This window comes from Plasmodium relictum (assembly GCF_900005765.1).
Source record: "Plasmodium relictum strain SGS1 genome assembly, chromosome: 8".
Classification (NCBI taxonomy): domain Eukaryota; phylum Apicomplexa; class Aconoidasida; order Haemosporida; family Plasmodiidae; genus Plasmodium; species Plasmodium relictum.
In genome coordinates, this window is record NC_041686.1 from 778,928 (window position 1) to 795,057 (window position 16,130).

General features: G+C 16.0%; 3 protein-coding genes across 3 annotated transcripts; 2 read left to right on the forward strand and 1 right to left on the reverse strand.

The window, feature by feature from the left end:
- Positions 1-2,113: 2,113 nt before the first annotated feature.
- On the reverse strand, positions 2,114-3,105 carry RPS11 (40S ribosomal protein S11, putative; the record flags this gene model as incomplete). Its single annotated transcript, XM_028676279.1, has 4 exons — positions 2,114-2,204; positions 2,360-2,530; positions 2,668-2,867; positions 3,082-3,105. 4 exons carry the CDS (start codon positions 3,103-3,105, stop codon positions 2,114-2,116), a joined length of 486 nt encoding a protein of 161 aa, XP_028532784.1.
- Positions 3,106-5,600: 2,495 nt separating this feature from the next.
- Positions 5,601-10,033, forward strand: EG5 (kinesin-5, putative; the record flags this gene model as incomplete). Its single annotated transcript, XM_028676280.1, has 2 exons — positions 5,601-5,861; positions 6,209-10,033. The coding sequence occupies 2 exons, from the start codon at positions 5,601-5,603 to the stop codon at positions 10,031-10,033; spliced, it is 4,086 nt and encodes a 1,361-aa protein (XP_028532785.1).
- A 1,897-nt stretch (positions 10,034-11,930) lies between these two features.
- On the forward strand, positions 11,931-13,671 carry PRELSG_0820700 (conserved Plasmodium protein, unknown function; the record flags this gene model as incomplete). The annotated part of the gene is made up of 2 exons (XM_028676281.1): positions 11,931-13,101; positions 13,433-13,671. 2 exons carry the CDS (start codon positions 11,931-11,933, stop codon positions 13,669-13,671), a joined length of 1,410 nt encoding a protein of 469 aa, XP_028532786.1.
- Positions 13,672-16,130: the final 2,459 nt, after the last annotated feature.

Consider the following 16,130-nt stretch of genomic DNA (forward strand, 5'->3'; position numbering starts at 1 on the left):
TTATTTTCCATATATGATCAAATTCTCTTGTAATATAACTATTTCATTAAAACATTAAAAAAAAAAAAAATTAACTTATAAAGAAAAACTAAAGTGAATATGAAAGAAATATATATACTAAATGGAATTTAAAATACACAAATATTCTATAAAGTTAAAATATTTAATATGCATATAACAAGTAAAACAAAAAAATTAAATATATAGAGGTAGAGATAAAGAAAAAAAAAAAAAAGAAGAAATAAATTAATATATAAACAAATAATTATTAATTTGTGTTATATTTTGATATAAATTATGCATGTTAAAATAAAGATATTTCTAAATAAAAATAATTGTATTATTCTTAAATGATAATAAAGTGTAAAGATTTCTATTATTGATTTTAACTGTTAATAAAATAAAAGATATACATAAAACAAATCCTATTAGAATAAAAAATACAAAAAATAAAATAAAATGGATATAGAACAGGAAATATAATGAAATAAGGAAAAATATTTTTATAGAAATCTTTTTTTTTTTTTTTGTGCCAAAATACTTTAGCGTACGAAAAAAAAAAAAAAAAAATTCTTCATTTATATATTATTAATTTTCTTGATTATATATATTTTTAAATAATTATTATTTTTTTTTTTAAATTTTTTTAAAAATTTTTTCTTTTTCTTTTTTTTTTACACAAAACTATAAGTTAAAATATTTTATGTTTTATTTTAAAATTTTTTTACTAATGAATTTTTTAATGTACAAATAAAATATCAATTATATTATTTTATATTGTTACATCTGAATTCTAATAAATAAGAAAAAATCATATACTTTATTAGGATTATGTGTATAAATATATATATATATATATGTGTTCATGTCATTTTTAGTGTAGATTATTATTAATTTTATATTGAGTACATAAATATAATTATAGAATATTTTATTATTATTTTCTTTTTTTAAAAAATTTAGACAAAAAGAAAAAAAAAAAAAAAAGTAAAAATATATAGTTGGACATAAGATAGAATATGAAAAAAATAATTATAAATATCTTTATTATAATAATTTTATAATGAAAGAAGGTATATATATATTTAAATAAATTTAAGAAAATTGATATATTGAATGAATACCATATTTTTTTTTTTTATTTTCTTATATCATTAAATTTAAATTATATATTCTATTTTTTTTATGGCTTAATATATATAAATTATAATTTTTTATTTCTATATTTTTATTTATTTCATTCCCTTACTATTTAAAAAACTTATCACAGTAGTATTATACAGAAAATAAGAATAAAATGGAGTTGTAAAAATTAAAATTCTAAGAAATTTAATTTTTTAATTTACATAATATTCTTCTACTTTATATTAATGCAAAAAATATATGTACACATAAAAAAAAAAAAAAAAATTAAAAAATCTGAAAATTATTAACATGAAAATGAAAAAGTTAAGAAATTATTGATGTATTTTCAAATATTTCTAAAAAATAATGCAAAAATTAAAGAACACATGTCAATAGCATATTATATAAAAAAATCCAAAAAAAATTATTAAAATAATAACAATTTTACACCAATTTAAAAAAGTTCCTAATCAGATTTTTATTCATATTTATTGTATTTATTACTTCTATTAAATAATTTACTTATAATATTTTTACTTTTATTGTTCATCTTAAAAATATGTTATGATTCCTAAATATTGATATTTTATAAATAAATCACAAGTATGTGCATTATTATATACTGTAATTTATCTTTTTTTTTAAACTTATTTTATAATATATAGCAAAAAAAATTTATGTTTACTTTTCCAATACAAAAATAAATATTTCAAACGTTTTAAAAATTTTTTTTTTTTTGGAGTAGTTCTAATTAAAAAATAGAAGTAAAAAATTAAAATATAAAAAAAAAATAAATAAAAAAAATTGATATAAAAAAATAACCTATATTAATTTATAAATTTTATTTTTACAATCATTTATTGTACTCTTTTTTTCTTTCATAAAAAGAAAAAATAAAAAATTGATCTTTTTATAACTTTCTTCATACAATTATCTATTTCTTATGAATATAAAATAAAAAGTAATGGTAAAGCATATTCCTGTATTTTTAAAATAAAACAAATTGTTTTTTTGCACTTCCAAATATTTGATGTTTCTCTACCTTCAATACATTGAATCTTACTGTTTTTGATAATGGTCTGATAAAAAAATAATATGCATATATACATATATGTATAATATTATGATAAATATTTATAAAAATATAATATATATACAAGCTTTTAAGTATTAAAAAAAAATTTAATCTACACAATTCTAATATCATATATATATAAATATACTAATTTGTTACCTGCATTGTCCAACAGTAACTATATCTCCTTCTTTCACATCAAAACATGGGGAACAATGGCATGGAATATTTTTGTGTCTTTTTTCAAATCTATTATATTTTTTCACATAATGTAAGTAATTTCTTCTAATAATTATTGTTCTTTTCATTTTATTTGAAACTACCATACCTCTGTAAAATTAATATAATTATATATATATATATATATATATATATATATGTCATAAATATTCTTTATTAAAAGATATATTATTAATAAAATTATTCATTTTTTTTTTTTTATTCTTTTATATTATATATTTTTTTACTTTAATATTCTTCCTCTAATTGATACATTTCCTGTGAATGGACATTTTTTATCAACATAAACTCCTTCTTTTGCTTCTTTTGGAGTAGCAAAACCTAATCCTACTTTTTTCCAATATCTTGTATAACTTTTTGATCCCTTTTTTATTTTTTTTGAATTAAAAAAGCATGCTCCTTCCTGCTTCTGATATGCTTTTTCATGCTACAACACAAAAAATAAAAAATTATTTATATATCTATAAATACTCATCAGGAAAAGTTTTGTATTTTTATTAACAATTCAACTATATAAACGTAATTTTTTTTTTTTAGATATTAAATATAATGTATAATCAATATTATTTATATACAATTCATATATATATATATATTTTTTTTTTTATATATATTTTATTATTTCTATTTATTTATATTACTTGAACATCTAATGCTGTTGCCATTTCCAATAACTAAAATGAATATTTATATTTTTTGTTAAAAATATATTTTCAAATTTTGTTTAAACGAATAGTTTTTTAACTTCTTAAAAGGAAAAATTTCTCTATAAATCTTATGATTACATTAATATATAAAAAATTTTTTTTTTTTAATTTTTCTAATTTTTAATTTAAAAAAAAAAAAAATTTATCATGGAGGTTTTTTTAAAAAAAAAAATTTTCTTTTTAATTAGCACTATATGTTTATATATTAAAATACCCTATAACTTTTTAATTTTATAGGAATTCAAAAAAAAAAAAAAAAATTAATATTTTTACATTATTTTCATTAAAAAAAAAAAATACATATATATATATATATATATATATATATATATATATACAAGCAAATTTACTAAGTTTTCTGTGAAAATTTTATTTATATTTTATTCTTGTTTCATAATTGTTAACCCCTTAATCTCTTATATATTTGTATTATCTATTTCAATATATATATATATAATTATTAGAAAAAAAATAAATTTTAATTTTTAAATACTAAAAAGATTAAATAATCAACTTATTTAATAAAAGAAAAAAAAAATTAAAAAAAATAAAAAAAAAAAAATATATATATTATTTTTATATTTAAAAATATGAGTGAGATAAATTTTTTTTTTTTTGTTTTATAATATAATTTTCTCTAATTTAAAATGATTTAACTTAAATTTTTTATATGTAAAATGGAAAAGTTGACACAGAAAGCATAACATTTTGCTTTTTAATTTTTTAAATAAAAAGAAGAAAGATAACATAAAAAAAATTCCTTTAGAAATTTATTATTTTCTTTGAAATGAAAAAGTTATCCCTTTTTACATTTGAACATTAAGTTCTAAAAATGCAAAATAATAGTTTTTTTTTTGTTATGGATGAAATAATGCAATAACTTCTATTCTTGAATTTTAATTATTTTTTTATTGAGGTATTAAATTATATTTTTTATTTTCTTTTCCTCTTTCTTTTTAATAGACACAAAATTAATAGTTCTCTTTTTGTTTTATATAAATATTTTATTTAGCAATATAATAATAAAATTTATATACTTTTTAAATTTTTGGTTACAATAAATTATGTTATCTTTTTATATAAAAAATAAAAAGTGGAAAATTTTATTATTTTTTATTAGTATTACTAGGTATAATAAATAATAAACTAAATAGGTATTTACTTTTTTATTTTATCCATTTTCTTTTCATTAATTATTTTGTAAATAAAAAAAAAAATAAATAGTTTTTTATGTATAAGATTTAAATTTATGTTATGTTCTATACACTATAGCAATAAGGGCGCAAATATATATATATATATATATATATATGAATACTTTTTTATTTCTTCTTTTTTTATATTTTTATTTATTTTTTTCTCAAGAAAAATACTACATTAGTTATATTGAGCATTTTTTTTTTTTTTACTTCCTATTGAAATTACATATACAATTTTTAATTTAAAATAATTATTTGAATAATAATTTTTTTGTTTATAAATAAAAATAAGAAATAAGAAACAAAATTTTAATGCATATTATTTATGCATTAAAAAAAAAAAAAAAAAATTTATAAAATGAAATAGATATATAAGAATAGACATGGATATTTCTGAGAAATAAAAAAAATAAATAGTTACATTTGACAATTTTATATTTTCATGCTAAAGAAATACTTCAATAATTAAATTTTTTATTTTATGATATAAATTCTTATTTATATTTTATCATATATCATTTCTTTTTTCTTTTTTTTTTTTTTAAATTTTTTTTAAATATATTTTTTTATTTTTTATCTCTAAAAAGTATCCTGATAATATTATATTTAAATAGACATTATCTTTTCTTGTTTATCTATATATATATATATTTTTTAAGTTTTCCATTTTAAACTTTATAATTTAGACATTTTAATTTTGTGTTATAAAGTATTTACTTTTTATAAATTTAACTTTTTAAAATAATGAACTTCACAATTTTATTTATTACAGCATATTAAATAGTATAAAGCATATTATTATTTTTTTTCATTAGTATTGAAAAATATACGTATAATTATCCTTTTTTTTTTTTTTTTTTTTCGAATTTTGTAAAGTTTTTTAATTTGTATATTTATTACATTTTTATTTTGTTATTTTTATTTTTATTTTTTTCTTTTCTTGGATATTGTATGTATATTTTTGTTTGTTTGATATTATTTTTTTTGTAAAAAAATATTTAATTATATATATATATATATTTTGAATAAAGCAAAAATGTTTAATTTTATCGTTTTATATATTTTTATATATATAATATTTTTTCAGAATCATGATATTATTTTATAGCGTAAAAATTCTTTCTCTTTTTTAAAAAATTAAGATTAAATATATATTTATAAGTTTCCTCTCTCTCTCTCTCTCTCTCTCTTTATATATATATATATATATATATATATATATATATATATATAAACAATTGATAAAAAAGAAAAATGCAAAGAGGTTCTTATAATAATGAAAGATCAAGTTGTGTTAATATAAAAGTTATAGTAAGATGTAGACCTTTAAATGAAAAAGAAAAAAATGATATAAATAATGAAGAAGTAGTTAAAATACATAATAACGAAGTTATAGTAACAGTAAATAGAAATAATGAAATTTATGAAAAAAAGTACAATTTTGATTATGCTTGTGATAAGAATGTAGATCAAAAAACATTATTTAATAATTATATTTTTCAAATAGTTGATGAAGTAATGTAAAATAAAAAAAAAAAAAAAAATTAATAAAATAATAATTATATAAGTACACTTATTTTAATTAAAAAAAAGTTGTTAAATCTATGTGATAAATGTCTTTTTAAAAAAGTGTTTTTAATATAATGAAAATTTTATTGAAACATTTCATATATAAGTTTTATATATATTAAATATTATATTCCTAATATTTTTTATTTTTATATATTTAATTATGTCTATTTAATTTTATTCATATATTATTATCTTAATATTTCTTATATTTAATTTTATATATATTCTTCTTTTATTTATTACTATTTTCTTTTTCTTTTTCTTTTTCTATTTTTTTTTTTTTTTTTTAGGTTTTGGAAGGATTTAATTGTACATTATTTTGCTATGGACAAACAGGTACAGGAAAAACGTATACAATGGAAGGTAAGATATTAGAGCTTTTAAAAAATGCTGATAATAAAAAATTAGATTTAAGTGATAGTATAAATAGTGATATAAACTGTTATTATGAATTATGTGAAAATGATGATACTGGTATTATTTTTAGAGTTACTAAAAGAATTTTTGAAATATTAAGTAAACGAAAAGAAGAAAAAAGTAAAAAATTTGAAGAAAATAATAATATCAGCAAGAATAATATAAAGAATATAGAAATTACGAATGAGGAAGAAAAGCGTCTTGATTTAAATAAATCAGAAAATAAAGATATAAATAACATAAATGATATATATAATATAGAGAAAAATGTGTATGATTTCAACATAAAAGTAAGTTATTTAGAAATATATAATGAAGAATTGTGTGATTTATTAAGCTCTACAAGTGAATCAAATAAATTAAAAATTTATGAAGACACAACGAATAAAAATAAAGGATTAAATGTAGATAAATTAGAGGAAAGAACCATAAATTCTTTTGAAGAAATATATTATATTGTATGTTCAGCAATTAAAAAGAGGAGGACAGCTGAAACTTCATATAATAAAAAATCTAGTAGGAGTCATTCAATATTTACTATAACATTAATTATGAAAGATTTAAATAATGAAGGAGAAAGTATAACAAAAATAGGAAAATTAAATTTAGTTGATTTAGCTGGAAGTGAAAATGCATTAAAAAGTTCTTTTGGTAATTTAAAAATTAGACAGCAAGAAAGTTGTAATATTAACCAATCTTTATTAACTTTAGGTAGAGTCATTAATGCTCTAATTGAAAATTCATCATATATTCCTTATCGTGATTCGAAATTAACTAGATTATTACAAGATTCATTAGGAGGAAAAACAAAAACATTTATAGTTGCAACTATTTCTCCATCTTCCTTATGCGTTGATGAAACATTAAGTACTCTTGATTACGTTTTTAGAGCTAAAAATATAAAAAATAAACCTGAAATTAATGTAAAAACTACCAAACAACTGAAAATAAAAGATTTAAATAACGAAATTGAAAAATTAAGAAATGCATTAAACTTGAGTAGAGAAAAAAGAGGTGTATATTTAGACAATGAAGAATATAATAATATTCAGAATTCTCTTAAAAAAAATAAAGAAATTATATTACAAAAAGAAAAAATTCTTTTTGAAAAAAGTAAAAAAATAAAAACATTATTAAGTAAAATGGACTATACTGATGATATTCAAAATCAAATTATTAATTTAATGAAAGATGTCCTCTCTAAATATAAAAATATTCAATCATTACATGAAATTTTGATAAACAAAATGGTTGAAGAAAAGTATATTACACAATTTTTAATAAATGAATTTCATATGATGGAAGAAAAGTATTATGATAACATTAAACTTTATAGAGAATCACAAAAAAAAATATCTTCTATTATAAATGAAAATATTGTTAGTTTAAAAAAGAACATCCAACATAATAAATCATACATAAACGAAATGTGTAAAAATATCATGCAAATATTAGTTGACACGAAAAAACATATTATAGAAAATAAGCAATTGTTGATAAAATCAATTAAAGGATTTTATAAATTAAACACAGATTTATGCTTTAAAAAAAATGATCTACTTAATTTTGTCTTAGATCACTTAGATATTATTCAAAAATATGATCAAAATTATATATTTATAATTGAAAAAATAAAAAAGAATATATTAACATGCAGAATTAAATTATTTACTAATAATGACTTATTATCTATAGAAAATCTTAAAAATGAAGAAATAACTTCAGAATTACTTTTTAGTGATAACTGTTCTAAAGAAACAGAAAATACAATTTTAAAAAGAAACGAAAGGGTATCTAAAATCGAAGGAGAAGAATTAAATGAAAATGAAAATAATAAAGATCAAAACACTTTAAAAAATGAAAAGAACGTTGGTAATTCATTAAATATTATTGAAGATGATAAAAAAATTATTGATGATAAACTAAATGAAACTTTATTAGATGCAGATAACAATTTAAAATTAAAATCGTCTCTTACAAAAAATAATTTAATTATTTTAAAAGAATTAACTTCAAACAATGAGGGTATTGATGCATTGAAAAAAATTGATAATTATTTATCAGTAGAAAAATTAAATACAGAGTCGTTAATTGAATGTATTAAAAATATTAGTAATTTATTTCATATCTTTCTTAAGTCTTTCAGTTTTTATTTTAAAAAGAATATAGATGAAAAAACTACCCTTTTGAATACAGAAAAGAAAAATATTGAAAATCTTATTGAAAATTTTCATAATGATTATAAAACATTTGAAGAAAATCTAAGTAATAAAAAATGTAAAATGATAAGTAATTACAAGAAAAAAATAAATGAAGAAATTCAATTATTCCAAGAAAATGTTTTAGAAGAAATAAAAACTGTAATATCAAAAAATATTGATAACATTAACAGTAAAATTAATGTTAAATTAGAATCACTAAATAATGAATTACACAATGAAGCTAAAAAGGATTATAAAGGTTTTTTTACGAATTCATTGAAAACCTTAAAAACATTTTTATGTGATTATAACGAAAAAAATATAAATTATCATAAACAATATTACAATATAAATGATGAATTTTATAAAAAAATTGAAAAATATCATTCAATTCTGGATAATATTTTAATAGATTTAAACAATAAATATATTGATGAAGAAAGGCAAGTTAAAAATAATATAAAAAATATTGTTAATATATATAACAATTTAGTGGATAAGAATAATAAAGCTATTGATAAAATAGCAGAAGAAATTTATCATCATACAAATAATAATATAGAAGAAAAAGAGCAGCTTTATCAAATTATATCAAAAAAAATTCTACAAGAGAAAAATGATGTTTTAGAAAAAGAAAAAGCAAATATTCATGAGTCCAAATCAAATGAAAATATAAAAATATACAACAGTTTATTTGTAGAAAATATTGAAAAATGTAACAAACGTATAAATAAATTAATAGAAAATCTAAAAAAGGACTATTTTCAAGATATTAACATAATATCAAATTATGAAATAGAGAATAAGGAAGAAATAAAAAACATAAACGAAGAAGTTAAAAAAATACGTACTTCTATTAATTCAGATTTTATTAATATAAATAACAAAGAAGAAAAAAATGATTTCCATTATAGCGATTATGCATACAATGATAATATTTATTTAGAAATAAAAAATAATATCCTAAGGGAAATAGAAGATATCTCTTATAGTAGAAATATAGATTTTAAATGTTTATTTGAAAATATAAATGAAAATTTAAATTTTATTATTAAAGCTAATGAATTACCAAAAGATAAAAAATTAAGTGGTGAGTATTTATTTAACTTAAATAATTCCACAAGTATATATCATAATAATAGGAACAATTTTATTAATGAATATATAAATAACCAAAAAAATAGCAACTCGCAAATGCCAATAAATAATGATCATAAATTCATAAATGAAAAAATGCAAACTTCTAATAATTTAAATAAAGTAGAAACAGAGAATGAAAATATTAAGGCTCAAAATATAAAAGAAGATAAAAATGTAAGTAGTAATGAAAATATGAATATAAGTTCTATTAACACAAGCGAGAATAAGTATCCAACAACTAAAATTAAAGTTATTGAAAATAGCAACTCAAAAAAAAATTCTCCAACATTGAAAAGATTGAAAGAAGATAATTATAAAAATAGAAAATTTAAACTTCCACGAAGATCAAAAAATTAATATACAATTTAATTATAGTTTAGGTAAAAAAAAAAAAAAAAAAAAAAAGGAAAATTCATCAAAAATTAAAGAAAAATATAAAGAAATGAAAATACAATAAATAAAATTACTATAATATTTATTTTAAATTAATTATTTCATGTAAAATATAGTTATCAGTAATTATTAGCATATAAGATTTAAGTCAATTTTTTCCTTTTTTTTTTTTTTTTTGAGTGTATGTCTTTTAAATTTGATTATTTATGTTTTATAAATTATAATAATTATAAAGTTTTATCATTATTATAATTTTTTTTTTTCTTTGAATTATAGATAAAATAAATACATTTTCATATAACATGTGCATTATCATTTTAATTTTTTTTAATTAACATAGTTTACTAGATTTAGGTAGTTGTTTTATATCTATATGCATATATATTTTGTTTTATTATATAAATGTGTTGGCTTCAAATCCTTTTTAAGCATATAAACTTTTTTTTTATTATTTTTTTTAGTTCTTAAAGAATATTTTTAAAATAAAAGCTTATAATTTTTTTTATTTTATTTTTTTTATTTATGTAAATTTGATTTTTTAAAATATCATATTAAATTATATATTAAATATTCTTCTTTTTTTTCTTTAAATACACTAAGAATGAGAAATTTTTAATATATATGAATTAGTATTTATTCTTTTATTTTACACATCTAAAGGATGCTTATTTGCTTGACTTCATGTTTCAAATCAAGTTTTAAAAATAAATCTAATTAATGTAAGTTTTACTGTTTTATAATAAAAAAGTTTTAAATTAAATTATTTTAAAAAATAATATTGTTAGTAGATGCATACTTTAAAAATATTATTTTATCTTTTTCTAATTTTCTTTATTCTCTTTTTTTTTTTTTTTTTTTTTTTAAATATAACATAAAATAAAATCATATTAAGATAATTGTTTATAGAAATAATTGACCTTATTAATTTTTTTTTATCTAAAGAAATAATAAACTAAAAAAAAAATTTTTTTTTTTTATAATATGGGAGAATATTTATGTCTAATACAATAAATATCTACAAACTTTTTTTTTGTACACACTTATCATATAAAAGTATTATGCTTTAAAAAAAAAAAATCTGAGGAACAATATATATAATAATTATTTAAAATAATATTTAAATATAATTTTTTATTTTATTTTTATTTTTATTTTTACTTTATCTTTTTTTTTTTTTTCCCTTTCCTTTTAATTAGGTGTATTTTATTTTTTTTAAATAAAAATGAAAATGAAATGAATTGTAGTACATAAATTTCATATTATGAAATTAAATTAAATCTACGTTGAAAGAAAAATGGCATAATTTAAAAAAATGAAACTGAACTTTTTTCTATGCTTAATATTTTTACAAGGATCAATTTTTTTGTTTCTTGTGCAAATACTATATTAGAAAAAAAAAATATTATAAAAAATAAATTTTAAAACTAAAACAATGAAAAATATATAATAAAAAAAAATTGAAAAATGTAAAAACAAAAAAAAAAAAGGAAAAATACAAAAACAAAGAAAAAAAAGAGAAAAAATTGAAAAATTTTATTAAAAAAAAAAAAAAAATCATGATTTTTTATTTACATTGCTTACCATCTTAGTAATTTCAATTTATAAGAATCGTAAGCACTTTCTTTTTAGATATACCTTTATATTCTAATTATTAATATTTTTTTTTAATTTTTTTCTTTATTTGAAAACACTCATAGATACACAACAAAAGAATGAATATGAATATTTAATGTGAAAGATTATAAAAACAAAAAAAAAAAAAATTCTTGAAATATGCTTTGATAAATGAGAAAAAAAATTAAAAAGAAAAATTAATAATAAAATAAAGGAGAAAAAAAAAATTTTTTTTTTTTCAATAAAAATGTCAGATGTTTTTTCAATTTTTAGAAAAAAAAGAAGTAAAAAAACAAAATTATGTAAAACATCAAATAAAAAAAGCAAGAAAAATATATTGATGAATGATAAATGTAGAAGAAGAGCATATGTTAATAATGATATAAAACAGGATAATAATCATTTAGAAGTAAATAATCACGAATCAAATATTGTGTTAGTAGACTTTCCAAAACTTCCGATAAAAAATATTGAATCTTGTGAAGGAGTTTATAACATCTTTTATATAAGGGATCAATATTTAATAGGAAACAAAAATGTTACAATTAATAATGAACATTTAATATTACTTGAAACGATTTTAGATAAATTGGATTCAGCGATTAATGAACTGAATTCAGAAGAAAATTATTCTACTAAAAAAATATTATCAAGTGTTTATGAAAAAATATTTACTCTTTATAATAGTTTTAAAAACATAAAAAACAACCTTCCTCAATTATCAAATGCATATGATTGTTTTAAAAGCAATATCATATTTGTACGAGGAAAACAATTTAAAAAAAATTATGTTTACGATAACTTAATTAATATATACACCTATCTACAAGATAGTGAACTTCAACAAGATAATATTGAAACTATTAGTCAAACATTGCTTATAAATGATAAAGTTATTTCTTCTCCATCTTTTATAAATAAAAATATGATTACATCTAATGAATACATAGAATACCTTCCTATGAAATTTAACCCTCATTTTTTAGAATTAAATAAAATATCTATATATTACTTATTTGAAGAATCAATAAATCATATAATATGGCAAAAAGCACTAGATGAATTAATTGTTGTTAAAGCTTTAGCAGATATTCCTTATTTTGACTTAACTGAAGTTGAAGGATTTGATTTTCAAAAAATGAAATCAGGACAAAGACAATGGTATCCTTTATATATAGCAAAAGAACTAAGCGAAGAAGGGCTAGCTACTGTTGAATTTCCATTTTGGTTTTATATTGATAATTTAAAAAATATTTACAAGAAAGAATTTGAAGATATGCATGAACTTACTGATTTACCAAGCCCTTTTTTTTTTGAAATATCATCAATGTTTTTAGAAAATAATGCTTTTAAAAACTCTACACCTATTGAAACTATTGGTCAAAAAACTCCTTATAAATACATTTTAAAAGTTGCAGGTAGTAAAAAAAAATTCATTTCTCCATATTTTTTTTTTTATATTTTTTAAATTCACACCTTTATCCTATAATATGTTTATAAAATATATATATATTGATTTTATTATCTTGTTAATAATTATATGTTTTCTTACTTATGCTTCATTATACAAATCATGATATATTTTTGTTCCTATAAATTTTTTTTTCATAATTTACACATCAGGATTTACATATATATATTTGTGGAAGTTTTCATATTGATTACAAATACAAAAAATGTTTAAGTTAATATCTTTCATTTTTTATTTTTCATTATTTTATTTTATTTAATTTTTTTTTTTTACTTTAGGATTAATTCAAGATATAAGGCAAAAACGTATTCATAAAATTATGAACAAATTTAAGAATTGTGATATTTTTTCAGAAATACTAATTATAAATAATATACAAATTTATGAGACATATTGTATTAATTATTTAGCTTCAGTATTTTTTCAGAGGCAGAATTCCTCAAATTCAATAGATGAAAACTTTGATGTTAGAAATTATTTGTTTGATCCCTTTATTTTTAGCTCATATAATACATAGATGAAAGTTTAAAATGCAAATTATTATTTTTTAATAAAAATTCATAAATACAAAAAATACTATGCTTGTGCATATATATATGTTTTAAATTTTTAAATATTTCAAAATTTTTGTTTTCTTCTGTTTTTGTATAAGAATTATATATATATAAATGTGTATATATATATATATATATATTTTTATTTTTTTCATTATTTTATTATTTTATTTTATTTATTTTTTTTTTTTTTTTTGTATGCTACTTTGTTTAAAAAAATATACTTTTTTTTTTTCTTTTGTTATGTCTTATTTGTTTACATTTTTTTTTTTTTATTGTATAATTAGTTTCTTTTTTTCACGTTTAAACATTGATTTAAAAAATTGAAATATATATATATTATATATATGTATGTATATATTTTTAATGATAACATTTTTAAAAATACTTCTTTAATTACTTTAACTGTATCAATAATTTATTAATTTTTTATATAAAAAAAAAAAAATATAATAAAAATAAAAATGAATGTATAATAATTTAAAAAAGTTACATTCTTATTTTACAATGGTTAAATATAACTTATTCTAAATTATGTATTTTAAGCATATGAAAAGCTAAATATATATAATGTTTTAGTAAACTTATAAAAAAAATTAAATAAATAAAACCGATAAATTAATCTATATATACGTAAGTGAATATGAAAAATCTACACAATTCAATGAATTTATTTCTTACATATTTCTACATATAAATGTAACATAAATAAAAGTGTCTATACTTTTTTCTTTAAGATTTTTATACATTAATATGAATTTTTTAACTAGTTATAAAATGAATTTTAATTTATATATATCTCTAGTTCTTACAGAATAACTTTAAGAATGGTTTCCATTGATATTATATATTTTTTTATAAAAATTTTAAATAATTTACATTTTTACATATAGATCAATATATATACCTATTTTTGTATTACTTATAATTCATTAAGTATTACCGAAAAAAAAAAAATTTAAACAAAACTAAATAGCCGTCCAACTACTTTCATTAAACCATTTTACAACTTATTCTTTCAAATAATATTTTCCTTATGAAGTTGATTATTATATAATATTTTTTTACATTTATTAAAGCTTAGTGCCATATTAGAAGTATTAAAATAAATAATTAATTATTTCGTTTTTTTTTCTAAAAGATATAAATAATATATTAAGAATCTAAAACTAAAAAAAAAACTCTAAAAATTCTATAAAAATATATCTTTTAATGAATATTAACACATAAATAAAAGGAAGGAAAACAAAAAATATATGAAAACTTAAATTTTTTTAATAAATAACAACAAAAAAGGAAAAAAAATTAAAAAATAAACTTCATTAAAATTATCTGACAAAGGTCTACATTTGTTGAACAAATAATAGTTGAATTTCAATTTAAATTTAATAAGCATGCATAAAAAAAAAAAAATTAAAATAAAATTAAATAAACATAGTATTTTTTTTTTTATTATTATTCTTACAATTTTTTAATTTAAAAGAGTAATATTTAGAAAATCTTATTACTTTATTAATCTTTATAAAGTAAAAAAAAAAATTACAAAATTTCATATAATTATACAAAAATATATGTTAATATATAACAATTATAAAAGGAAAAGAAAAATAATTAAAGGAAAATTATATTACTTTATTACCTTATATACAAATGCACATTACTTTATATTTATACATAAAAGTGTAAATTTATAATTTTTATTTTCTTTTTTTTTAAATTTACATATACTACTGCTTTTACCCAAAAAACTTAATTTTTGCATATTTATATATATATATATATATATATATATATATATATATATATATATGTATATATATATATATTTTTTTTTTTTAATTCATAAGAATTTTATTTTGATTTGCAAAAATTTTTATATTTAAAATATAACCTAAAATTAAAAAAAAAAAAAAAAATTCAACACTTTTTAAAATATTGTATATTTCAATAAAAACGAATATATTATAAATTAAAATATTTTTAATTCTTTACATGTAAAACAAAAAAAAAAAATTTTAAATAAAATTAGTAACTTTTTAAATGAAATTTTTAAAAAAGTTATGTACATTTTCTATTTATATAAATTATATATAAATAAGATATTTTTCTAAATATATTTTACCTTTGTGCTTCTATTTTTTTTTTAACGGTTTTTAATAAAAAAAAAACAAAAAACCAATAGAAATAAAAAAAAAATTTTTTTTAAGTAGTTATATTTGAATGAATGAATAAGTATATTATTATAAAAAATATATAAAAATTAGTATAACATTTTCTTTTTTTTTTCTTTTGCATAGAATATGTTTTAAAGGGAAATAATGGAATTAATATATAAAAAATTAAGCTTTAATTTTTAAAGGTATATTTTTTTGTATGAACATTTTATTTACTAATATATTTTTTTTCTTTTCATTTATTTAAA